Source organism: Pezoporus flaviventris, unplaced genomic scaffold, assembly GCF_033815535.1.
Source record: "Pezoporus flaviventris isolate CSIRO_AGI_PZ_B2104156 unplaced genomic scaffold, CSIRO_AGI_Pfla_v1 ptg000007l, whole genome shotgun sequence".
Lineage (NCBI taxonomy): Eukaryota > Metazoa > Chordata > Aves > Psittaciformes > Psittacidae > Pezoporus > Pezoporus flaviventris.
This window is the reverse complement of record NW_026892555.1, coordinates 59,184,435-59,211,652: the sequence shown is the minus strand read 5'-3', so window position 1 is coordinate 59,211,652 and position 27,218 is coordinate 59,184,435. Positions and strand designations below refer to the sequence as shown.

At 37.4% G+C, this 27,218-nt stretch overlaps 1 protein-coding gene across 3 annotated transcripts; it reads right to left on the bottom strand.

Moving 5' to 3' along the window:
* Positions 1-5,821: 5,821 nt before the first annotated feature.
* Positions 5,822-26,520, bottom strand: CUNH18orf63 (chromosome unknown C18orf63 homolog). 3 transcript variants are annotated; one of them, XM_061448912.1, is made up of 12 exons: positions 26,339-26,520; positions 25,602-25,680; positions 24,172-24,228; positions 19,914-20,025; positions 18,718-18,759; positions 17,762-17,838; positions 16,172-16,281; positions 15,433-15,529; positions 12,291-13,361; positions 11,560-11,676; positions 11,032-11,116; positions 5,822-6,880 (listed from the first exon to the last, which is right to left on the bottom strand). In XM_061448912.1, exons 1-11 carry the CDS (start codon positions 26,470-26,472, stop codon positions 11,063-11,065), a joined length of 1,950 nt encoding a protein of 649 aa, XP_061304896.1. In that variant the 5' UTR covers positions 26,473-26,520; the 3' UTR covers positions 5,822-6,880; positions 11,032-11,062. The 3 variants fall into 3 exon arrangements, with proteins under 3 accessions (XP_061304896.1, XP_061304894.1, XP_061304895.1); XM_061448910.1 differs by lacking the exon at positions 11,032-11,116; XM_061448911.1 differs by lacking the exons at positions 5,822-6,880; positions 11,032-11,116 and adding an exon at positions 8,747-9,044.
* Positions 26,521-27,218: the final 698 nt, after the last annotated feature.

Genomic DNA, 27,218 nt, shown 5'->3' with positions numbered 1-27,218 from the left:
AACCTGAGACAAGCACAAGAATGCTTTGTAAATCCACCAACCTCAAAGTCCACAGAAATGTAAAATCTGTCAGAGAGCCCAGGGATAAGGATAGGAAGAATAAAAATATTTAAAAAACTCCCCAACCAAAACCAGAAGCAAACAACCTGAAAAGTTCTGCTCTAGAAAGTTACTGTCATCCTCCTAATGCAAGACCCTTTTTCAAAGACAAACTAACCAAGACTTATTTTAAAAATTGAGACTTTATTATATATGTTTTAACTTCCTGTTGTTCTCCACCACGGAAGAACAACACTGCACTTAACTAATCATTGTGACTGAATCAATGACACAATTACCATTACTGTAGATATCCAATTATGCCCTTTCATTCACATGGCTAAAGGAAATCTAAGAGAATCCATGTACATTGATGTGCTGCACCTTTTCTGCTGGATACTCTGGCATCACATTTAGTGTTATTTCTAGAGACTGCCAGCAGCGGATTTAAATTCTGCTTGGATTGAATATAGGAAAGATACTGTTACTTCAATCTTTTGAGTCTTCTGGGTTTTGTTTTAATCATATTTCAGGAATATTCACATGCTTACCATTCATATTGTAAGAGTGTTTTTGTAACATAAAGTTCTCCTTTCTAAGGTCATTTATTTTAGTTTCAAGGCAGCTATGCTGATAAATGGGGAATGAAGGGGCATGAGAACTTCCCCATTTAATCACAAACTCTAAGCAATGAAATGTACTCAAGTACTAAGAATAGGTTTGGGGCAAATCTTACATATGGAAAACTCCCATGACTTTAAATCAGCAAAGTCAAGAACTACAGGATTCCTCTCTGAGGCCACCTCTACAACTCGTTATTAGGTTAATTCTGAAGGTAGCTGAGGCTGAAGCATCCTGCATCATCACTACAGCCCTTTAGGGCACCCTGGCATACCCTAAGCACAGGGTCTACCCCCAAGCCCTTGCAGCTGCCTCCCATCTTGTTTACTTTAGACACATCCAGGGCCCTAACTACCCATTACCCCATACTGGATCACTTTCCAAATATCCATATACACAACTGAAAGCATATACTTGGCAGTAATCACTCGTCATTGGGAATAAAAGGATAAGCTCATCAGAACAGCAAGTGTCATAACCAGTGATCCAAACTTTTACAGACCTTCTGAGCTTCTGTAACTTTTATATCTAAAAGTGATAATAACACATTATACCTTAATGAAATAGTGAGTTACAGCACAAATATTTTTTCCTATGTTCACAAAAATATTAACCCCCACACACACTTGGTGCATTCCATGCTGAACTTTTTATTCTTTTTTGTAATCAACATGTTAAAAAGTTGCTGTTTTATTATTCTGAGATATTCTGAAAATACTTGCCCTGATTATGCAGTGGTAGGCATGTGCAGTTGATGTGAAGGAGCTAAACTTTGCACCAAATTTCCCCTGGGTACTGTGTGAAACTGCACAATAAATGAGTGCTGCTCTAACTTAAACAGATACTGACTCTATGGAGACATGAAAATAAAAATGTTGTGGTGTTAAAATGTAGCCCTGCCAGGTCTATTACACTTTTTACAGAGTGGTATTTTTCTTCTAGTGGTAGGTCTCTTAAAAATTAATGATGCGTACTTTCTATATTATCTCATTACTGATGCACAACTCAGTGGGTTCAGATGAAATCCTAGCCAGAGGGGGTACACTCTTGGTATATAGGGGAATGGGCTTAGCTCACCAAAAAGCTTTTCATTTATGTACCTTTATTTTTCTACCTTATCTACAGAGGCTTTCTCTGAGATCTTCTGCTCTGTGTTCTCCTTTCCAGTTGCCAAGAAGACTGCTTTAGACCTTCATCTTGGGTTAAAAATTATGTACAATAACATAAAAATATGGGTGTTTTAACTAAAGTTTGGAAAAAAAACCAATATTTTAAAGTGTGAAACAGAAAAAAAAAACCCCACCTTATTCTATAGCACCTTTTAAACTTTCCAGTAATATTTGAAAAGATCCAAGCAGATGAGAACTTTCCTCCATAAACTTGCAAAGGTATATAGCATTCAGAGTATTGAAAATCCCAGTGTAATTGTTATGATAAATTCTGACGGGCTTATTTTCATTCACTAACAGTGCAGAAAGTAAGTGGCTTTTAGCCTTTGAATTAGGACTCATTTAAAATTATATAATCTCTGTAGGTGTATGTCAAACATTCAAACCAGCTTTCTGAACTAATGTCTCTGTGATTTAACACAACTTCTTGCCTACTCCCACCCAGTGAGCTGCCTTCAGCCTCCAAAAGCCTGGGAAAGTAGGTAAAATCAGCATTCTGACCCCAAGGCCAGCAGATTTGGCTCTGCCAGGGGAGTGCAGGACATGAGGGAGTACAGTTTAGCATCCTTCACCCAGCTGAGGCCTCAGATTTAAGCAGATGCATGCAGGCCAATAGCCAGTGGATATACACACATCCAGTATTCCAAGTAGGAGCAAAATCCCCAAATGGACGTGTTTTTTTCCTTTCCATCTGAATGCTGGTTCACATTACTTGAGCTTACACTGCTAAAATCAATTGATTTGTCTCTAAATGAGAATTAATGAAGATGTATGCTTACTACCAAGCTGGACTGGCTGGGTGCCCAGGTATTGGGAGCTACATGTTTTCCATTACTGGAATCCATTTACTCTCAGTGATGTGCAGAATTTAGATTTTATTGTTATTCTTTCTAAATTAAAAACCCTGCAGATGCAGAATATCCAATTAGTACCAGAAGACTGAAAAACAATAACCCAAGTCTGGTCAATAGGACAAAGCGCTCCTTTTGTCTGGGTGGCATTTCAGTGAGGGCATTCCCAAAGGGGTTGTGAGATCTGATAGAAACCAAACTGCTTTCGTCAGCCTTCAAAGCATCTGATCTAACAGAAAATAAAACCTTGTGGAACTAAATCTGACTTAAATCTCCCTTTCAATAGAAAGAGCACTACAGAAATTTCCTGCTTAACAAATATTTGAGTTTACACAAATTACAGTTATTTACCATGCTGGTCACATACATTAAAAGATGCACAGTAAGCTGCAGAACACTATCCCCTTTAGAGAGGGTCCCTTTTTCTTCTTTCCATTTTATTTTTCATTATATGAATGGTAGAAAAAGAAGTTAAATTAATTTTCTGATAAATTTTTCTTTTGAAGACAAAACTCATGTGTTACCATTTTGAATTATGACTTAACACCCTTTTTCTGCCTCTTCAGCAGAGGTTTAATTTTGCTTCATTTACCTCATTTGCTTTGAAATATCCCAGAGCCATGCAGCTTCAGTTGCAATAATAATAAATCTCCTACATAATACAACACCTAACATAAAAAGGTATCTGCACCTGTTTGGGGTGTGTAGGCATAGGTATCTCCTGCTAGCACCTCCCAGTGCAGTAATCCTTCTTATTTTTATTCTGGAAAGCACTTCGGCACTGAGCAGCCTCAGCTGATTTCTCTGGTATTGTTCCCTGCCTGAGCTGAGACCGGTGGCCAGCTGCTTTGTAAGATGAATGTTGATTCTTGCTAAAATCTGTGGTGTGATATCCTGCATAATTAAGGGAAATGCATTTTACTGCACTGTGTTAGCTGGAAAGCACACAACTACCTGATCAACTTGGTGGAAGGTGTCCCTGCCTATGGCAGCAGGCTTGGAACTAGATGACCTTTAAGGTCCCTCCCAACCCAAACTGTTCTGTGATTCTGTGATTTACATGAAGATTCAACTTCGGGCTGCTGCAGCTATCAGCATATTTGGTTAATTGCTGATTTATTTAAATAGTAGTTGATGGTTTAATAGTATTTAAGCTCATCTACTGATAGAGACAGCACAGTTGCAATCAGCTGAGCTTTGGTAGCTTGCTCTCATCAATGTAAATGGAGTTTTGTGGCATGGGCAAGGGATTATTCCACGTGCATCATTTTCTGGTACACAACAATGGGGAACTACCAAATGCTGCTGCCCAAACTGAATTGTCTGTACTAGAACAACATTTTTCACATTATGTTGCATATTTTTAAAACATCTGTAATGAGATACAGCTATATGTACGGATGTGTGCACACACACACATGCTCTAACACATATACATATGTGTGCATATGTATATATTTTATTTTTTACACACATATTGGGCTACTCTCACACTGGAACAAAACTGTGTCTATTCCTAAAAGTGATTATTTGATCCCAGAGAACAAGCTTTGTCCTGCAAGCCAATCAGACGTATTAGCTTTCAGTATTTTTGAACTCCTCTCACTGGAGGTGAGTTTAAATCCCTTTTACATACTGGGTTTAGAAAGAAATTTGTTGTCACTGTTTTAAACAATTTTAAAAAGTCATTGTAAGAAGCTATTTGTGCTCCTGGTGCAATTGTAAACTCTTTGGGAACAATTTTCACATATTTTCCAATAAAGTTAGCTTGCTTTGTTCTGGATTCTAATGCTGCCCTAGGGGGATTAAGCTGTTCAGAGGTTGCATCGAATTTTGCATAGATCCCAGGGAAAATGTAGATGCTCATCCTGGCTGTAAGTTTTTAGGTGAGAGGTTGAGCCACTGCTCTGTGCTGCCTCTGTGGGCCAGTGAAACTACGGTTTTGCAAGGAGACAGAACAATGTATGTTTTCCAGGTTTGGGACAAATCCTCTTCCTGAACTATGAAAGAAATACCACAGCTGTTCAACTCATGGTTCTCTGGGAAGCTAGGGGATGAGCATGTTGAAGAGAATAAGCATCCAGACCAAAGTCCTTAAATTGCTATGTTTACTAAATTACTTTGTGATACAGTGACATAGTACTTTCAGAGGTCTTAATTTTACTATTTTTAAACCAACTATTAACCATAAGCTGGCATAAAACAAGCACCAAAGAAACTAAACAGCAAGCTTCCCTGAAGTTATAAGCACCCATAGAATAATTTGTAAACTTCTAAATTCAGATTTGACAGAGCTCTTGAGTACGTGCCAATTTAAACTATGTAGAAAGTCCCTCCGGCTTACATCTGTGAAGATGGGGGAGGAAAAGAATACTGTCAATTTATGAAAATATGAGAGAAAAGATCACTCTCTGAAAGTGCATATTTACTAAATAATGTGAACTCACTGTGAGTACTTCAACTCAACAAATACTTTCTGAACCTAATACAGGGGTTCAAAAAACAGCTATGTACATTTTCACAAATGTGAACTTGATTCAACTTTGACAAAGAATCAGATTATTTGAAAACTGATGAAAAAGCTAAACACTGTAATCTAAAACACTGTAAGACCTGCAGGCATCAAAGGGCAGGTGATATCTTCTGCCACTTGACCTCTTACCAGTTTATCACACCTGGTGATTATTTTTACCTTTTACATTTCCACTTGTTCTGGATGTACATTTATATATTTTGGGGCAGGTAGAAGGGTCTGTTCCTTTAATCCTGAGAAATCAGGACTGCGGGCATCACACATGGAGGCCCCAGGTGATGCTAGATGTTGAGGGCTCCTGTGTCAGAAGCCTGGGTATTCTGCCCAGTTTAATAAGAACTGGTTAAAAAGAGGAACTGGGATGGGCTCTTGCAACCTCTCTAAATAAGTAGTGAAGGGTAGGCAGCAGCAAAGGTCCTTTCAGCATCATCAGCTCCTCCAAAGGCAGCCACAGCACTAACCCTTCTTTCCCATCAGTGGTATTTCCACCACCACTCCTACACCCAGCATGTTTCCACTCACTATCAACACCTTGCTTTACATTTACAAGGAGCGTGTGTAGCGGGTAGAATAGCAGGGTCTTTCCCTACAGCACAGACTAGGAAGCATTTAGCAATTTAGCACAAATAAATAATTCAGTAGTTTATTTTAAATGTAAGAAAATGGACCTGTGATAATTTAATTTTCTATATTTTAAGTATTATAATACATAACACAAAATTAGGTAAACATTTGAAAATGCAAGAATAATGCAAAATTAATTCAGTTATAATACAAGGCAAATATTGGCAACCAGCAGCATTTAAAAGGCAACAATATGAAACAGATCAGATGAAGCATTAATTTATCTAGCACAGCAGAAATGAAACTGCTCTACAGGCTTTTTCATACTGTAAGACAAGAAAAAGATCAATTACATATAGGCAAATCTATGAAAGCATTTGAAAGGTACTTTTGTATACCAACTTCTGGACGAAATGTAAATATTGATTCCTCACTGCGCATGTTGCTCTAATTTTTGTAATATTTGTGTGGTTTTGTATGCTTTGTATGAGAAAAATACTTGTTGTTGAAGTGCCCACTCTCTTTTGAACACTGGCACCATTAAATCAGTTATGTTAACAGTCACCATCTGAGAAACAGCAAAACAAAACAAAAGCTGTCACTGTAATAGGGCAAAATTCTGGGCATTTTTTAATTCATTAGAATATATAACAAGAATTAAAGAAGCTTGAATCAAATCCAGCCTCCAGATTATTCCCCTAAGAAAAAATGCGCCACTTGTTTTCTAACCATTGGACTTGACAAGGAAAAGTTACTTAGGAATGTTTTACTGATGAAACCTAAACATTGTAGCTAGGAATTAAATATAACTATATCATAAAAAGACAGACTTGAAACTTAAAACTAACTTGGAAGAATGATTAAGTGCAAGTACTAGAACAGATCTAATGTGATTCAAAACCTAAGCAATTAGCTACATTTTCAAATTCTTTAGAGACACTTGCTTAACCTGAACTTGAAAAGTTCTCAATACATGGTTTCACTTTACTGTATGTACTTAACACTCAGTTTTTCACTCAGAAACAGGTATAAAAGATGTGAAATAAACAGCAAAGTTCACACAGCTCAGAGATCCGCAAGTATGTTAATGCCCTCTTGGGAACCTGAATGGTGGAAACAGAGAGAAAGTTTAGATCATAAAAGAAACCAAAAGGTAGTTCAGTAGGGTTAATACACAAAGTTTACAAAGTTTGGATTTCAAAGAATCACAGAATCGTTAGGGTTGGAAAGGACCTTAAGATCATCTAGTTCCAACCCTCCTGCCGTGGGCAGGGACACCTCACGCTAAATCATATCACCCAAGGCCTCGTCCAACCTGGTCTTGAGCATTGCCAGGGATGGAGCATTCACAACCTCCCTGGGCAACCCATTCCAGTTCCTCACCACCCTAACAGGAAAGAATTTCCTCCTTATATCCAACCTAAGCTTCCCCTGTTTAAGTTTTAACCCATTACCCCTTGTCCTGTCACTACCATCCCTAATGAAGAGTCCCTCTCCAGCATCCCTATAGCCCCCCTTCAGATACTGGAAGGCTGCTATGAGGTCTCCACACAGCCTTCTCTTCTCCAGGCTGAACAGCCCCAACTTCCTCAGCCTATCTTCATACGGGAGGTGCTCCAGTCCCCTGATCATCCTTGTGGCCCTTTTCTGGATTTAGCATATTCAAGTTAAATGTTTGCATTTTTATACAGACAAAGAAAGAATCCTCTCACTATGGTACTATGCACAGATTTGTCCTTCCTCTTAGGTCTGGGGATTTTAAATTTAAAGGCCTCAAAATATTACAGTCAGCTGTGGTGCTGGAAGAAGCAACTTCGACTGCAGAAGTCTATTCATGACTCCTGAACCAGCTGAGATCAGGCAGCCAAATCACATTCTTAACTCTATAAGAACATAAGAAACAGAATCTTGAGGAAGTATTCTTTAGCATTTTTAAGTGGTCAGCCATGCAATAAATTAGATTGCCCCTAACCTGAAACAATCCTGCAGCAATTAAAAATGGATAGGATAATAGCAATAAAGTTATGATAGCATCTATTTTTTTGAGTATTTCTCATGTATTTAAGTACCAATAATCTACTAATGTACACAGACCAAAGGTTACTTCTGCCACTAGATTTGATTAGGAAATGAATTTGCCCCGATCATAAAAGAAATTGCTTTTTCATTGAAAGACTTAACATTGTCATAATCTTTTTTTTACAAAATCCCAAATATTTTCACCACATAAAATTTCCATGCAAATATTTTCACATGTAAGTCAAAACTGTTTCTTCAAAAAGCAGCTCAAGCTATTATATTTATATATCTTAAAAGGTATTATTTTAGCCTAATATTTTCAGAAAGCATTTGAAAGATGGCTTTGTGGAAATCTCTGTATCATAGCCTTTCAATTAGAAGAGAAATTCCTAAATGTTGGCTTGGGACAATACACTTTTCAGAAGAAAGAGTCCAATAGATCTCTAGCCCTTTATACAAAACTGCAAAAATTTTTTACTAAATTCCAGTTGTGTGGATCCATTGTCTCTATCTTGTGTTCATACAATATCCTTACAGTAATGGCAGCAATTACTTTCATGTAAAATAATACTGTTACTACCTTATGTAATGAATTTGTAGATTTTCATTTGCTAAATGAAATTTGGTGTCTAAACCAAAAGATTGGTATCATATGACAATACAGGAGCAGAGTAACAGGAAGAGTTTTGCAGATCAGCAGAAAAGGCTTGGTAACTTCAGTGCTACGATTTTTAACATTTCTGTTCTAGCATGAATGTTTGAAATGCTGAAAATCCTTCTTTTAAAATGTCTTTCAGTACTAGTATATGCTCTCCCTTGGAAGCTCTGCTCTTCTGACTGATTTTAGGAGCCAAACTTTCCTTTTGACCTTGAAAATGATAGGATGACTTCTGTTAATGAAGGACCAAACATGGAGACTTTTTATTTCCTATTTGATAGCAAATAAAAAATAGCTTAAAAAGGATCTATAAATTGCTTCTGAAAACTTTTTAATCATGCAGATCTTTATTAAACTTAATAACTGTTCAAGTCTGACTCTTGCAATGGTTTTGAGCTCCAGATTTAGACCACCTACATTTAGCTGTCTACATCTGTTTTAGATGTCAAAACTCCTATGAAATTCCATGGAAATCTAGCAGACATACCCAACAGACTCTACAGAGCTCATTATAGCAGGTATCCTGCCCCCACTTCATGGGTTGGGCGCCTCAGCAGCCTTGTAGTTTCCACTGGCCCAACCTGCACAGCCTTGAAAAAGAATAATGTACCCCAGTGTAGTCTAGACCACTAAACATGGAGGCAGGAGGGGAGTATCTCAAATTCATGCTTAATATCTAGCTACTCTTATGCCAAAGAAAAGCCAAAATCCTTCCTCAGAGAATGGGGGATTGTCTGCATATGAGTAAAACCAGAATGAATGAGAATGACTTAGTGTTAGAACCAAATTTTCAATTTATTAAAATATTAAATACTTCTCTCACATTGCTTTATTAACATACCAACTATTTTCATCCGCAAAAGAAAAAAGTAAATCAGAATTATGCTGTGATTTCCTGGGCAAATTAGGAGGCAGTGCAGCTTGGCACTTTAGTCATAAAAACTGACCCTTTTTGCAAGATAATTGTAAAAAAATGTTTTTATTGTCATGAATTATAGATCCAAGTCCTTACTGTTGACTATGTCATTGAATTACATTGAGACTTTCTCACCCATTTGAAAACTTGTAAGTAATTCTCAAGTGTTCAAATGAAAACATGCACTCTGAATGCATGTGTAGTAATATATAATAAAGAAATTCAGACCAAAGATGTTCAGAATCAGAACTGTAGGCACCTATCCAATAGCTGAAGTTATTTTAGCTCCAGTCTTGTTTTTAAGTCATTAACACCAATGAAGAACCCATATTTTAAACACTTTATGGAAGATGCTGTTTCTTCCCCAGGATTTAAGCATCACCTACCACAATCAACTTGATCCTGTGGCATTTAACTCATAAATAATAATAAATAATAATAAAAAAAAAAATTATTTGAGTAAAAAAGTCAAGTTCTGGCTATTCTCAGAGACATCATTTCTGTTTATCAGTCCTCAGTGAAAGTCAGAGACTTTGGACCTATCTATGCTGAACTGCTAAACCAGATCATATCTGAAGAAGCACCATGCTTGAACTGCCCAGCTTGAAGCAGGAAAGATGAAATGCTAGATCCAGGAACAAGATAGACTGAACAATGAAGTATGAAGGCCTTATAAGGGAAGCTTCCATTCATACAACAGACTTTCTTTAGGGAAAGCAAACAACTGATCTCTTGTTTACTGGAAGAAATTTATCCACACGAAGAAAGGAAGATTAGAAAGTGCATCTCTGAGACAAAATGCACATTTGGCTACTTGTTATCAGTTACGTTGAAGCCGAAAGCCAGATCAGAAGATGGATAGCTCATATTTTGCTTCTTTATTGCTATGTTTTTCTATTGGTTTTGTATAATATACATTTTTATGCTGTTGTGTCTGTGTGATCATCTTGTTTACATCAATATTTTCTTTGTAATAAATATACTTCTATTTATATCTGAAACAGTTCACTGTATAGGCTACTCTTTCCTGCATGCTTTACTACTGCTGACTTCAGATAGGCATTAGGTCAATAAAACTGGTGGGTTTCATATGCTGGATGTATGCTTAATATTCGAAAGAACATTCAAAAAAAAGCTTGTTCTATCCTGCAGGACTATTGTCGACAACAACCCATGATGTGGGTTGACATATCTGGTTACAAAAGTAAATTTATTCCTTTCATATGACAGGCCATTTTGTCCTTGCCCCATTCCATGTAATGATACTAAATAATATACATAACTTCACTTTAATGGTTTACGGTTTTAATTTCAGGTCAGATTCAAATGAAAGCAGCACAAAACCCAGGATTATTTTAGTCTGAAAGAAAATAAGCCAATCAAAATACAAATTTAAGCCAAATTCTAAGTTCTACTAAGTACAAGATGCCTTTGTATTCAATGAATAAAAAAAAAAAAAAGAAAAGAAAAAGAAAAAAGAAAAGCTTTACTTGCTAGTGTCCAATAAACAACAAATCTTAGCTTCTGGAAACCATTTGTTCAGTAAAGTAATTCCTTTGGAGACTGCTGATATCATTATTGTGATCCAAAAGAGTAGGAGCTATTACAGACATGATACTATTTTAATAAAGAACGATATTTAAAATTTGTAATGAGCATACCCAGGGTTTTCTTTCAGTACTCCAGAACATCCTAAATAGAAGGCTTACTTCTCTTGGCTTTCTTTAACTTTGAACCTTCTTCTTTCTGTTAACAAAAAAAACCCAAACAACCCAAAACAAACAAAAGGCAAAAAAACAGTAAAGCAAATAAAGCAGTAATACTAAACTAATAGCTCAACTAAAAAGCTGTTTCTGAGTGAAATCCTTAGTTGAATGATATGAGAAATAATTAATAAAAGTTGTCATTTTCCAATGGAAATATAATTTCCATGACAAATATGTTTGTAGGTATAGTGGGTAAATAATTAAAACCAGATCATGTTTGAAGGACCAGAAACATAACTAATGGTTAAGGTTTATTTTATCCTGGTTAAGGTTAATTTTATCCAGAGAGGGCTTCCCCATTTTAACTGGAATGTGCGAAAATGAAAAAAAAAAAAAATAAAACACAAAAAACTTTCCTTTTTTTCTCTTAATTCAGGCCCTTGTCTACAGGACTAGGGGGTGTATGTGTGTGTGGGGGCTTACCTGCCTTCTTCTGGCACAACTTTTCTTTACAAATTCTTCCACATCGCTCTCCTTGACTGAGGAAGTCAGTTTTGAGGTCAGAGTTTCACATGTCAGATACTTGTTCCCTGTAATCATCTTAAAGTAAAGAAATTTATACCCTTATTAAAAAAAAACCAAAACAACCCAGTATTTTTCTAGTTGTTAAAATGGGCTACTTTTTTAAAAGACGCCCTCATAACACAAATATTAAATAACCCACCAAATTACATTTTATAGGTGAAAACAGTTAGAAGCAGAACACATTTCACCCATGCACCCAATCTGTGGGATTATCATCCTCATGAAAATTGTGCTGAAATAAGTTCAGCTATTTATTTTACTAAAAAGCAGACAGCATCATAAAAAAATTAAGTTGTGAAGTACCTCTAGCAGTTAAACTCCCACAAATCTTGACTCCCTGATAAACTGTCTTAAGGAAAGGAAAACTAATTATCCCATTTTAAAAGTCCCAAACAGAAAAAAAGAAGTGTCTATCTCAGACAACACAGTAAGATATTTTCCCTTTCAGAAAAAAAAAAACACAACATCAGTGGCTGAAAACATTAACTTGTATGATACAAATTTTAGAAAACTATATTGAGAATGTTGGTAGAACATGATGAAAGTCATGCTCTTTATTGCTTAACATTGTTTTAGAATATACTGAATTTGCGAGAACCAGTGAGAATGAGGCTGTTATTTTACCATACCTGTTCAAAGATAGATTTGGAATGATGACTGATTGTCTCAGCAATATAGTCCGTATAGTGGCATGCTGCTTTACCTTCTTCATTCTTGGCGGTGCATGCTTTATCTTTTAAGACAGATTCATTAATATTTAACCCTGCTCTTTCATTTGATCTCTGTTGCTGTGATAAACTGGAATTTGTCATTTCATTGTCTAATTTATGAATCTGCAAATCTACTTTCTTTGACTGGTTTTGTTTCTGAAGAACTTGCATGGTATTTTGACTTGCAAACTTTTTCCCCCTTCTTGCACTGGACACAGGAGATTCATATGCATTCAGACTTAAACTGATGTTTGATTTCGGAAGCACTGACCCAACATTCTTAAGAAAGGAAGGAAAATTTGCCATTCTGTGATTGGCTTCACTCGAATTCCCACCTGAAGCTGAGTTATCAGACAAATCAGAACTAGTCATTTGTCCAGCAGACTCGGTTTTCCATTGAAATACAGGTGCACCATGTTTTACATATGTTTTCGTGTTCGTTACCTGAAGTATGCTGCTATGAGCAGGATTTTTAACTGATATATTTTGAACAGGTTTGTAAACCTGAGTCGTGCTGGGCTTGTACCCAGTCAGCATAGAAGATGAAACACCCATAATTTTCATTGGTGAATGTCTTTCAGCACTTTCTCTTTTCTTCCCACCCGTATGATATGTGGTCCTTCCATTCATTTGCATCAACTTTCCCTTGAAAATTGGTATAATTTTGCTGACTTTCTGCGAGGGGAGCTCAAAGGCTGAATTTACAGGCATTTCTAGCGATTTTGCAACTGGTAACTCTTGTACTTCTGGTATTTGCCTGTTATTCATTGACATCGCTGTTGCTTCAATGCTAACTTTTCCTATATTCTTACTGCTACTCGAAAAACCGTTTGTTTCTGGCTCTTTGATCAAACGCTCCATCCAGTGGCTGTTTTCCATACTGCATGGTGAAGAAATTCCAGGCAAAGTCTGTTTCCTTGGAGGAGCCTGTGTTAGAGATACTACACAAACCATCTCACCAGCCAAGTTCATATGCTTAGATTTTATTTCCTGCAATACAACAAGAGTTAATAAATAGAACGAACTGGATTTAAAAATCTGATAGAGTAACATAATGCATCACTATACATTATCGACCTAATACCACAAAATATAACTACACATTTTCCTTTTTTGACTTAGAATGAACTATATTTTCAATAAATATTTTGTTGTCATTACAAATGAAAACTTGTTTTCCCCTCCCCCCAGTTCTTTATTTCTAAACTATGGTGGAGTATCTTATTTCTCAGAAGGAAAGACTTAAACTGCAGCCATTATCTAGGTTTAGTGCTTTCCAGCTAGGTAATGCCTACCCTTTTTGAAGGGATCTGCAAAGAATTTGACTGACAGGGCTCCTTGTCTCTTTAAACTTCTAAGGGCATCTATATTCTGACTCAAAGACAGTTTGGATGTCTGTAAAAACTGCAGATGACAGAAAGGAGCCATTCTAGCTTTGATCACTGAGAAGACATAAACAGCAACTGCTTTCTGAAAGAGGATTATAGTATTTTAGAATCTCTGCAAATTCTGTCACTGCTCTTTGTTCAGAATTAATTACTTCATTTCTTCTTTCACATACTGCTACCACAGAAATTTGAGTCTCAGCATTTGCCACAACCTCAAATTAAATGAGTTTTGATTGCTTGCCTCCTTTCCATCACCAGCAATGGAGTAAACCTTACAGACTGACTGTTTTTAAATGCCCAAGTCCACAGAACTTTATATTGCTCTTGGGTTGTGGTTTTGCATGTTTCAGTTTTAATAAATTGTAATAATAATCTGTAATAATAATATAATAATAGCAACAATAACAACACCTTGTTTTTATTGTTGTTGATATTGTTCTTATTATTATTCTCATGGAAGAAGTGTGAGGAAGTTTTGGATATCCAACTTTAAAATAAGATCTACAGAACTGCAAGTATTGCTAGCAACTATTTAACACTAAGTCTAGTTTTCAAATGTATTTGTGATGTGAACAACCTAAAAACGGCAAATAGCATGATATTTAATTACATATAAATAAAAGTTATGATTGATAGTTCTTTGCTGTGAAAAGCAGTTTTATGCTCTGTGTTCTGAATATGATAAAGACCACTCCATACCTTGAACAAAGTACATGCCCTTAATATGTTCATAAAAAAATCTTATACACACCGGAGCCCTGGAGAGTTCCTGTGTAGCGTAAAGTGCTTTACTTGTCATTCTCACTGGAAATCCACATAGATGTGAAAGATTACACTTCAGGTCAGAAAGAAATGAGTTCAACACGCTTTCCGAATTTGTTCTGGGGAAAGACTGCACTGGCTGACTTCGAATGCAATTCAAAGGGTACCTGAATAAGTGCTCAGGGATACATAACAAGTTTCTTTCCATTTCTAGAATTATGAATCATAATTGTTGAGAAGAAATCATGAACATAGCTAAAGCTTTTTCAAAGAGGTGAACAGAAGCACATACTTAATTAAGGGACTGAAGTTAAGTTACAGGACTTCAACATGATTATACCATACTAACCTAGCATAGTAAAGATTACTCAGTATAAGTAAGCCTTAGTCTAGCCTTCCACAGCAGGAAAATTCTCTTTAAAACAAACCTTTGCTGGACATATTTTTACAGGAATTTAACTCATCTTTATACATCACCATTTAGAATGGCATTTATCATGTTTATGGAAGCTGTGAAGCAAACTGTTCTATTTGACTTGCTATTATTCAATATATGAGACAAAGAGACTTCACTATATATATTGTTCGGATTTGTCTAGTGAAACAATTCTTCACTGACTTCTATGAAATTATGGAAGAAGAAAATATGTCACATTCAAAGATGAAAATTTAGATCTTTGTTAAAAGCAGAGGAAATGTAACAAAAATATTCCGAAAGGATATGTAAAGAACCTTTCCCCTATTGGTTTGAAGTAAACGCTTAAGTATATTTTTGTCTCTTTAAGATCCTCTGGAAGAATATATCCATACTTGAAAAAGAAAAAACAATATACGAACATGCATTACAAATACAAACTCAATAGGTACAAAAAAGGGAGGGAAAAACAAAATCAGTATATATTGTCTCTTACCAGATTCTTCCAGTGCATCTGAAATTCTTTATATGAATGGAAAGGAGATTCTGGAGGAATTATGTGGCTGATGTTTATAATCTGACCCATTTTCATGCTGTGATAGGTAAGGGGGGATTGCTTAGAAAGGGTGTCATAAAACTCAGCTGAAGATATACTGGACTTTAAGGCGAAAAAGGTAAATTTTTTTTTGGCATTGAAAGGACTTATGGATTATTTTTATGTTTTGAGGACTAATACCATTAACTTTTAAGTTTACGACAGAACAATGGCAATATTTCCTGATGTATGGAAAAGAACTTGGCACTTACAAGTCTAATTTCTCATCTGCAATACACACTACCAGTGAACGCAGAACAAAAGCGAATATATCATTACTTCGCTTATTTTTATGATGAAAGTAGGGACAGCTTGTTGTGAAGGTGGAAATTTTTTTTTCTTTAAATTGACACTTTCAGCTAAAATTATATTTGACAAGAATTAATACTCTTGCATACCACAGAAGTAGCAGAGAGATTACTAAACTTGAAGTAATGTTTAAATGTGTAATTTATGATTCACTGGTTTATTTTTCTCATTTTCTGTAACACTGAGACCATTAAAATAAAAAAGAAAGATTCTTGAATGTAAAACAGACTGTAAAACAGAGGTGTTCTTATCACTAGTATCAAATTCACAATTTGGAGGGCAACAATTCCAGGAAATGTTTGTTTCTGATGAAACAATAACAGACTCCTACCTTGGCAAAACGTAGCACCAGTTACTTGATATGTAATGTTGGTGAATAACTGTATTTTCATTGCTATCAAACAGCTTTAAGATGTTTGCTGAAATATCAAAGTCTGACAACTTAAAATGAAAAAAAAAAGTTATTTGCAAATATTTCTACAGCAGTACACAATTAAAATTTTCAAAAATAATTACGCATCACAATATATTGAAGCTTGTACTTTACCATTCTTTTATTAGCTCTCACAAACCGATTATTTCAGAAGATCATCAAATTGCAGACTCTTATATTAGAGCCAATACTTTCAAATGTTATGCAAGTACAAGGTTTAAAGGTTATTTAAATCAGTGAGATTTAAACTTTTGTAGAACCACAGAACGGTTTGGGTTGGAAGGGATCTTAAAGATCACCTAGTTCCAACCCCTCTGCCATGGGCAGGGCTGAAGAGTTTTAATGAGTACAGAAGGAATTTCTCAGCCTAAAAGCTGTCTCACGTCCATGTACATTTTTGAAGTTCAAATCAGAAACCCATGTGGACAGCTTAGTAACTGTGTATGCCAGCTTGCCAAGTGAAGTGCAAAGATTCAAGCAAGAGAATTAATGGGATATACAGCTTCACCCTGTGAGAAGTCAAAAACCACCACATTTTCACAATGCAGAAATATTTGACTGTAGGGGACAATCAAACACTGATATTTGAGAAACATATTCTCTCTTTGTGTTCTACTATGGTTTGCATTTATTCACTGGCATGAAAATTTAGCCATTTCTGTTTTAAAAAAGTATAAAAATGATCCAACTGACAGTGAAGCCACATCATGATCACTATCATCATTGCTTTGTGTCATTTTGGAACTGGATTTCTATAGATAGCTTTAATGTTTATGCTGCCCAAATAGGTCACAGAAGAAACCCTGTTCTTCTACACTAAGTAAGTGTTTGGATCAGAAATACTTATTTTGGAAGAAATTAGCAAGCCTGACAAATGTGCACCTGTATGTATGGACATATTCAACAAAGGTGACACAGCTGTCACAAAGGATGGTATTTTTTCAACCTAATCCATGATTTCCTAAACAGTTTATTAATTATGGTTACAAGCAGCATAGTCCAGGATGCTCCAGTATTTTGGAAGCTGAATAGAAAATCAAGCAGATTCCAGAATAATTATATACAGACTTGAAATACAGTGCTGACAACTTATCTGTAGCTTCACTTTTAAGATGTTATTCAAAACTATGTATGACAGTGAGACAGTGAATGCCTTCTAAAAACACTGCTAGAATGAAATCTAGAATCATAAAGGCACTTTACTATATTCTGTTAGCATTTTTTGAAAGGCCTGTTAAGTAGTCAAAACTCTCAGTTTACAATGTTTGCTAGAATGTGTTAATAATAGATATAATATGGGTGTCAATTTTGGTATAATAGGGATGTTATGCCTTTATAACAGCTGCAGATAGTCAGTGAATATGATTACCATCTTAATAAAATCAGAAGCAAGCACTTCTATCCCCATCACTCTAACTACAAGTCACATAACAGAAGAGATAAAAATTAGTAAGTCAAACAATTACAGAAAATATAACTGTATTATACCTCAGGGGGTGGCAACCGAACCGAGCAAGCCTCCACACTGATGCAAAGCTGTCTCTCTGATACACTGAGGTCTATGACTAAGATAAAACCAAAGCACAAAGCCTAGTTTTGAACCATAGTGCATCTGTTAGGCAGAAAACTAAACTAAATTATTTATTTAAAGTAATTGCTAACGAAAATGCTGCAATTGAAAATCAAAAGGCTAGACTTGCTTAGCATGGAAATTAAAGTGCATTTTAACTGTGAAAAATTAAAATAATTATGAATCACCGTCTATAGAGTACACCTCCCTAGGAACTCATGGCTGTCCCTGCATCCAGGTGCTTGATACATCCTTGATATATAAGCACCTATTTTCAAAGCAAATGTAATTCTTATAACCACTGCCTGTACTGAGTCATCAAGCCCAGTATTACACATCCTGAAGTGGTCAATAGGTAAGACTGCATGAGCAATGCAAGCATTTACTGACACATCTCTAGAACATTCACTCAGCTCTCAACAAACTGTAGCACACAGACTGAATGTATCATGCTCCTCAACGTATATCCCTGCTACAGATTTAGGCACCAATATCCCTAGATGTCATCTTTAACTTTTATACTGGAATTAAAATACGACTTTGCAATTTTTGCAATAGCTAAGCAATATGCTCAACTATTAGCTAATTTAACTTTTGTGAACAGCAGGGGTAGTACAATACAAGACAGTCACATTAGCTTATTCTCCTATCTCTTATTATGGAACTTTCACATCACTTGCAAGACTCATAATTTGATGCAAGTACATTTAATTGTAATAATCATAACTTGTAAATGATAAATTTCAATCTTGGCTATAGATTAATAGTAGAAAAAAATACCTTTTTTCACAGTGTATTTTGACAGAGGTTATTTCAGAATGAAAAACAGAAAGATGCTGTGTTGGTAATACTATCAACAGAATATTGTACTTACCAACAGCATTTTGCCTTCCTGAACGAGACAAAAAATCTTTTCCTTAATAAATAAAACAGATAGACATTATTTTCTAAACCATATGTCTAATATGTTTATGCAAAAAAAGGAGAAATGACAGAGTTTTGTTTGTGTGTGTCATAAATGAAAGAGAAAGATCTTTGTCAATTAACTTTTCACTGATTCATTAACATGTTATATCAAAAAAAGATACGTGAAAGTATAGCAGTGGGCAACAACTTATATACCATTTTTTTCACCCAGTAAGGAAATTTTACATAGAACTATCTTTAATTGACCAACAGCTAATGAATTTCTCAGGTTCAAAAGCAAATCTGTATCGTATTACTACATATTCTACCATATATCATCATTTTCACCCAGCTTTAGAAACATAAATCATTAGACAAGCTGCATGTACCAGGATCACATTGCTGCTAGTCAATGTTTTTCATTTGTATCAGTTACTATCTAGCCCTCTACTTCTACCTGTTATTCCCATATCAGATGATCTCATTCAGAGCACGATATATTTTGAGGATACTGAAAACAAGATACTGTTAATATCGTGTCTGGAAATAAGACAATATCTTACATACTTTTCACAATGTGTATTTGTTATATCTATATAATTGCTCTACTTAAAGAGAGCACACCACAGTATCTGAAACACATCTGGTTTCCATACTTTGGTAATTCAGATCCTACACGGAAGCTAGTAGAGACATGTCAGGCAAAGGAACTACCATCTAAAAAGATAGATAGAAGGAGACAGAAGGATAGAAGGAGATGTTCTGACAGAAAACCACTTCTGTATTAGGAAAGCATTCAAACCATATGCAGAAGTGGCACAGATGAAAGCATGAATCTGAAACAAAGGTCCAATTTTTAGAGCACTTTAAGCATCCAACAGTATTTGGTTTGGAAATTATTAATCTGGTATATAGCATTCAGTTGAAAAAATTATTTGATCTATTACAAAGATGAGGAGGAAGATGAAAAAGTGAATTCTTAACACGAATCACCGAACTTGGATAAAGGAATAAAAATGCAATCAAAGAAAAAGTCATAGGACATAAATGAATGAAATAATATAATGAATGAAATAATGATGGAAATTAAATTATGGAAAGCAAGTGCAACAATAAAGAACTGAAAACTTAATGCTCAATTCCCGACCCAGATGAGTCAAATACCTTGCACCAGGAAATGACCAGCTTTGTTCCACCTGGGTGCAAGTCTGGCTGTCAGTGTGTAGGAAAGACAAGCTTGGAGAACTGCTGGACTAACTGTTTGTGGTGCTTGCAGCTAATAATGACAGTGAGCAAAGAAAAATACATTACTAATAATTTAACACATTTTTTTTACAGGCTTCAGTCATAATTTAATCATAGACACTACTACTGCATCCTGGAGCCAAATCCTAGTATATGTTACATATCTTTATTTTTCACCTACTTGGCTATAAGAGGAAGTTAGCACAGTATTTAACATAGGCATTTAGTTTTCATGTGTTATCAAAGTAATGTGCACTACCCTTCACTTAATGTAATAACAGACCTGGGGAAAAGATTAATTGAGCTAAATGGAGTACTTTACTAGATATGCATCTCTTTCCAGACAATAGGCACAACATTCAAAATTTACATATATTAACCCTGCTGTCAAACTCAGGACCAGAAACATTTCTTGCAGTTACAAGAACAATAGATAAACAGATTAATTAAATAAATAAAGATAAATAAACAGTAGCTTCATTCACCCAGCAGTACTACTTGCCTGACTGCTTGCCTGTGGGCAGTTAGCATTAGTCAAGAAAGAGCAACTAATTACAATGGGTTATGAAGAGCCAACTAATACACCTCCAGGAGTATGTTTCTAATGAGATCTGGCAAGGATCTGCTTGCAGCTCATAGCTATTAACCATACTTTGTACCACTAATCTGATGGTTTTGAAAAAATCTAACAGTAACAGGTCAGTGACACAGATCAACATAAAGCAGTTATGCAATGTAAGCATACTTGAGCAGTGTATGCCTTACTAGTCTAGATACAGAATCATAGAATAGTTAGGGTTGGAAAGGACCTTAAGATCATCTAGTTCCAGCCCTGTTGCCTTGGGCAGGGACACCTCCCACTAAATCATATCACCCAAGTCTCTGTCCAACTGGCCTTGAACACTGCCAGGGATGGAGCATTCACAACGTCCCTGGGCAACCTATTCCAGGGCATCACCACCCTCACAGTAAAGAACATCTTCCTTATATCCAATCTAAGTTTCCTCTGTTTAAGTTTGAACCCATTACCCCTTGTCCTATCACTACAGTCCCTAATGAAGAGTCCCTTCCCAGCATCCTTATAGGCCTCCTTCAGATACTGGAAGGCTGCTATGAGCCTTCTCAGCTCCAGGCTGAATAGCCCCAGCTTTCTCAGCCTATCTTTCTGTATTAGAGGTGCTCCAGTCCCCTGATCATCCTCGTGGCCCTTCTCTGGACTTGTTCCAACAGTTCCATGTCCTTTTTATGCTGAGGACACCAGAACTATACACAATACTCCAAGTGAGGTCTCATGAGAGCAGAGTAGAGGGGCAGGATCACAGTATCACAGTATGCTAGAGATTGGAAGGGACCTCGAAAGATCATCTAGTCCAATCCCCCTGCCGGAGCAGGAACACCTAGATAATGTTACACAGGAATGTGTCCAGGCGGGTTTTGAATGTCTCCAGGGAAGGAGACTCCACAACCTCCCTGGGCAGCCTGTTCCAGTGTTCTGTCACCCTCACTGAGAAGAAGTTTCTTCTCAAGTTTAAGTGGAACCTCTTGTGTTCCAGTTTGTACCCATTACCCCTTGGTCCTATCATTGTTTGCCACTGAGTAGAGCCTGGCTCCATCCTCGTGACACTCCCCCTTTATATATTTATAGACACTTATAAGGTCACCCCTCAGTCTCCTCTTCTCCAAACTATAGAGACCCAGCTCCCTCAGTCTTTCCTCATAAGGGAGATGCTCCACTCCCTTAATCATCTTCGCTGCCCTGCGCTGGACTCTCTCCAGCAGCTCCCTGTCCTTCTTGAACTGAGGGGCCCAGAACTGGACACAGATGCGGTCTCACCAGGGCAGAGTAGAGGGGAAGGAGGACCTCTCTCGACCTACTAACCACCGCCCTTCTAATACACCCCAGGATGCCATTGGCCTTCTTAGCCACAAGGGCACAGTGTTGGCTCATGGTCATCCTGTCGTCCACTAGGACCCCCAGGTCCCTCTCCCCTACACTGCTCTCTAACAGGTCGTTCCCCAACCTATACTGGAACCTGGGGTTGTTCCTGCCCAGATGCAGGACTCTACACTTTCCCTTGTTATATTTCATCAAGTTACTCCCTGCCCAACTCTCCAGCCTGTCCAGGTCTCGCTGGATGGCAGCACAGCCTTCTGGCGTGTCAGCCACTCCTCCCAGCTTAGTGTCATCAGCAAACTTGCTGATAGTACACTCAATTCCCTCATCTAAATCATTGATGAATATATTAAATAATACCGGTCCCAGTACTGACCCTTGAGGCACTCCACTAGTTACAGGCCTCCAACTAGACTCAGCCCCATAGACTACAACTCTCTGGCTTCTCTCCTTCAGCCAGTTCGCAGTCCACCTCACTACCTGATCATCCAGTCCACACTTCCTCATTTTAGCCGTGAGGATGCTGTGGGAGACTGTGTCAAATGCTTTGCTGAAGTCAAGGTAGACCACATCCACCGCTCTGCCATCATCCATCCACCGTGTTATTTCCTCATAAAAGGCTAAGAGATTGGTCAAACATGATTTCCCCCTGGTGAAGCCATGTTGACAGCCCCTCATAACCTTCTTATCCTTGATATGCCTTAAGATGGTACCAAGGATAAGGTGTTCCATCACTTTCCCAGGGATGGAGGTGAGGCTGACCGGTCTATAGTTACCCGGGTCCTCCTTCTTGCCCTTGTTGAAGACTGGAGTGACATTTGCTTTCCTCCAGTCCTCAGGCACCTCTCCCGTTTCCCAAGACTTGGTAAAGATGATGGAGAGTGGTCTAGCAATGACTTCCGCCAGTTCCCTCAGCACCCGCGGGTGCATCCCATCTGGACCCATGGATTTATGGATGTCCAGATTGCTCAACTGATCTCTAACCCATTCCTCATCGACTAAGGCAAACCGCTCCGTCGACCTGACTTCATCTAAGATCTCAGGGGTACAGGGCTCTTCAGGACTGCCTGCAGCAGAGTAGACAGAGACAAAGAAGGCATTCAGTAACTCTGCCATCTCTGTATCTTCTGTCACCAGGGCACCCATCCCGTTCATCAGTGGGCCTACATTGCCTCTGGTGTTAGTTTTGTCTGCCATGTATTTGAAAAAGCTCTTTTTGCTGTCCTTGACCCTTCTTGCCAGGTTTAATTCTAAGGATGCCTTAGTCCTCCTAGCTGCCTTCCTACATCCTCTAGCAGCAGCCTTATATTCCTCCCAAAATCACCTCCTTCGACCTGCTGGTCATGCTCCTTTTGATGCAGCCCAGGATACAGTTGGCTTTCTGGGCTGCAAGCGCACACTGCCTGCTCATGTTCATTTTCTCATCAACCAACACCCCCAAGTCCTTCCCCACAGGGCTGCTCTGAATCTCTTCTCTGCCCAACCTGTAGCTGTGCCTGGGATTACTCCGACCCAGGTGCAGGACCTTACACTTGTCATGGTTAAACTTCATGAGGTTGGCATCAGCCCACCTCACAATCGTGTCAAAGTCCCTCTGGATATGCATTTACACTTCTTGGAACAAAGAGAAATACACCTGACTGAGTGTGTAAATGAATCTTGAGAGCTCCTGGCTTTGATTACAAGCAGTCTTTTGATTCAGCAACTTCAGTGTGCCCATACATACATTCATAAAATCCACAAACATGACATACTAGAAGATAGTAAATCATATGCATAATGGTCTAAAAACATATCAGATGTTAAGCTCATGGGTTCCATTTCTTCTTTATGTTTGTGTTTTGTTTTTCTGAGACTGTCCTACGCAGGCGGTGTAAACCTGAACCGTGAATGGGGAGACAGTTCTGTTGTCTGAATACCTGCACATGTGGAACCTACAGAGCACACACAGAGGGAGCTGACACCCTCAGAAGAGCTGCAGGTCTTTGGCCCGAGGGGCAGGTCTGTCATTGCCTCGAGGACAAACCTCAACACTTCTGAGTAGGATCAGTATTCCAACTGCAGCAATCTAATGATATTGCTCGGGAACTTCTTAAAACTTCTGACTGACAAAATATACTTACTAAACCAAGATTCATAAAGGACAGTTTGGAAGACTTTTTTACCCTGAAACTTGGCTTCTGTAGTGCAAATTGCATGCCCTACAAAAACACACATCTCTGGAAACAGCAATTGAAGACAAGTGTAACAGTCTTAAGAACTGAGACACGTTTCAGCACTTACAGTAGCTCCTTGTTTCTCTATGTAGGCCTGACATATTCCTGATTTGTAAAACGGTATCTAAAAATAATAATTAAAAAAAAAGCAAATTAAGGGGTATCATAATTTATCATAATCATAAATTAAATTATGGCCCATCACTGACTTTGCCTAAGAAAAACATGCTAAGGAATAGTTAGAGCAAATGCCATATCCTGTACGTTAAAGGAGCACAATAATTAAAATGAGTTCAGGCATTTGCCATAGTGTAAACTCATCACCAGCTAAAGATACATTATGTAGCAACCAAGACTATCCAAAACAAAAATGCAGAACTCTGTCCCTCATGCTCTCACTGTGAATTCGGTGGCATCTTACCAACTGAGTCCATTTTGTTCCATAAAAGGTTCACCATCTGAAAAGGCCGTTTCATCAGAAGAGTAGAAGACATAAGCTGACATCTACAGTACTAACTAAGCCACAAAAATAAAATTTTGCTTTAAATGACTTTATTTTACTTATCCTTGATTCTCAAACAAAACACTTCTTAGAGAAACATGGAGGGATGGGTGATGGATAAACTTGACTCCTAGCTGTACTTTGGTTCAGGCTGACAAAGAAGCAACAGGCCTCAAGTCCTTGGGATAAACCTGAGAGCTGGAAAGCCCCTGGCTCATGTAAAAGGGAGTGAAGTGTCTTGAAAAATATTTGAAAGGTGATTTTGAAACCCAAAAGTACAAGATAACCAACGTACTGAACAAGATGCCAGAGCTGAACTGAAGACCTCTGCCTTGTCTATATATTGACTAGCAGCAAACTACTTCACCCTATAAATACTGAAATCAGGATAGGCCAGACTTGAGCTATTCCAGAATGGCAGCTGACTTGTGTGCCAGATGATTCTCCTCTTGAGCAGGGACCTTCTAAAGGCTAGAGGTTCCTTAGCTAAGACTAAGAGATCCTTCCTTAGCCAAGGTGGAAAGCTCTACCTATGGCAGATCCTTGGTAAATTACTGATATCATGCAGAATTAATACTATGAAGCATTAATAATCCATATAGCTACTCAGATATTATAAGCATTGTGTAGATAATTCCATCAGATGTGAACCATTGACCAAGTCTGAAACTAAGACTGGACACCTAGGCTTCAAAAAGAGTTTAGAAAACAATGGGGTACACTCTGAACCTCATGACTCAACAGAAAGGTCCTCTACTCTTCCTGCCTCCAACCTTGGTATGAGTCATTCTAAGTCAATTTTCCTCTCTATGTTTCTTCCATGCAGTAATTAATAAGGTGAACCTTGCTAAATTCCATCAAGCTTATTGAACTCCGTCAAATTATTATTTTACCTCAATAAAACATATTCCAGATTCTCTCTTTTGAGTGAGGTGCATTCCACTCATCTGCTAAGGTATGTAACTACATATACTCATTTACACAGTGATACTGACCGCCATTACAATTGAAATTTGATTTAGTGTTCCAATAAGAGGTGCAGAAAGGATGTCTTGATGTAGGAATAATAACTGCCTATAAAAACAAATAAATAAAATGTTATGAAAAAAAATATTTTCCATACTTGATTTTCTCAAATTTATTTTCCTCACCATCTCCAAACATAATATATTCCCCTTTTAACGGGTTTTCAATGGCTCAGTATAGTATGTTGGGCTAGTCCAAGTTACTTGTTCTTAACCCACCCACAGTGGTCTCAGGCAAAGACTACAGATCTTTGGCACATAAACAGAACTCTCCAAAAGTGTTCCTTTTGGCAGAGTTTCTTGTTTCTCCCCTTTCCTATTAAAGGTAATAACATAATGATTGGTGAACATTAAGGAATGTACAAATGCTTTTCAAGTATTCTTTTTAGTCAGTCTCCACCTACATAAAGCATTCCAGCTTTACAAATGAACGGAGGTCAATTTCAATTATTTTTTAATTTGGCCTTGTTAGTTTTACCTGATGATATTTAAAACATAATAGCAATGTTTTTTTTTCCCCCAATAGCATGAGTCCCCCACCAAAAAAATAAACCCAAAAACCAAAATCTATTTTGAACAGTTTTATACCGTTTGCTGCAGATAAGAATTTTGCTGATTTTATTACACTTAATTTTAGTACTGCTAATAAAATCTTTGATTAATAATCACCACCAGCTTTTGAAATAACAGCCCTTGAAATTTTTTACCTGCAAATCTTTATCTGTGTACTCCTTGTCTCGCTTTCTGGTATATGAGAACTCAGTGTTACTGTAGCAGCACAGAGTTCTTGTAACTCTGGCAGACTGACAAAGAACAAAGGCTGGTGCCTGGTGCCATTCATGTTATATGTTGATTGCCCCAAAGCAGCCCCTGGGTCTTGAAAGGAAAAAAAAATTTCATTTTTATAAGGCAGATATTTGTTTACTGAACTTTTAAGTATATGGTATCAGGTAAATGGATAATCATTTATCTTCTGATTAATTTTAGGTAGACAATATAACATAATTGAGTCAACTAAAATGGCCAGCTCAATATACTGTTGCTATAAATACTGCACTACATTTGAAAAAAAAAACCAAAGTATTTACAAGAGTAAAAATATTCAGAGTAAAGACAAGGATGAAAGCATCCTTTCCATCTTCTCAGTCTCCACTGGGGCTGGCACCTATGTGGGATCCAAGAGCCAAGGAATCCCTCTGTGAAGCTGGTCCCCTCCTATGTGGCAAGAATGTTTAATTCCCAGGAGCTCCACAAAGATGTGCTTAGTCATATAAAGACCATGGCTGTACTGTGGCAGAGAATGAAAACCAAGAACATGGAAACACACAAGCAGCTGTGCTGTTCCAGCCTGTTGGATGATGCCTGTTGCAGCACATGCAAGGCTTATAGTAAAGGAACTATAATATTTATGACAAAAAAGGGTAACTAATATTTCATTATTTAAAGAAAATACACCTTTTAACTATAGCACCTTTCTCAATCAAAGTGTTTTGAAGAAAAACAAGCAGGTAGAAAGTCTGCTGTTATAAAAAGCCAGGAATAAACACTGCACACCAAAAAAAGCTGTTTTGATAGTTCTCCCCCCTC

Excerpts from the sequence above, each read along its gene's own strand:
- CUNH18orf63 (XM_061448910.1), bottom strand. The coding sequence starts at position 26,472 with ATGAATGGCACCAGGCACCAGCCTTTGTTCTTTGTCAGTCTGCCAGAG. Across the intron at positions 16,282-17,761 it reads TTCGGTTGCCACCCCCTGAG|TTGTCAGACTTTGATATTTC; the intron begins GTATAATACAGT and ends TTTCATTTTAAG. Across the intron at positions 15,530-16,171 it reads TGGTGCTACGTTTTGCCAAG|CATGAAAATGGGTCAGATTA; the intron begins GTAGGAGTCTGT and ends TACCTATCACAG.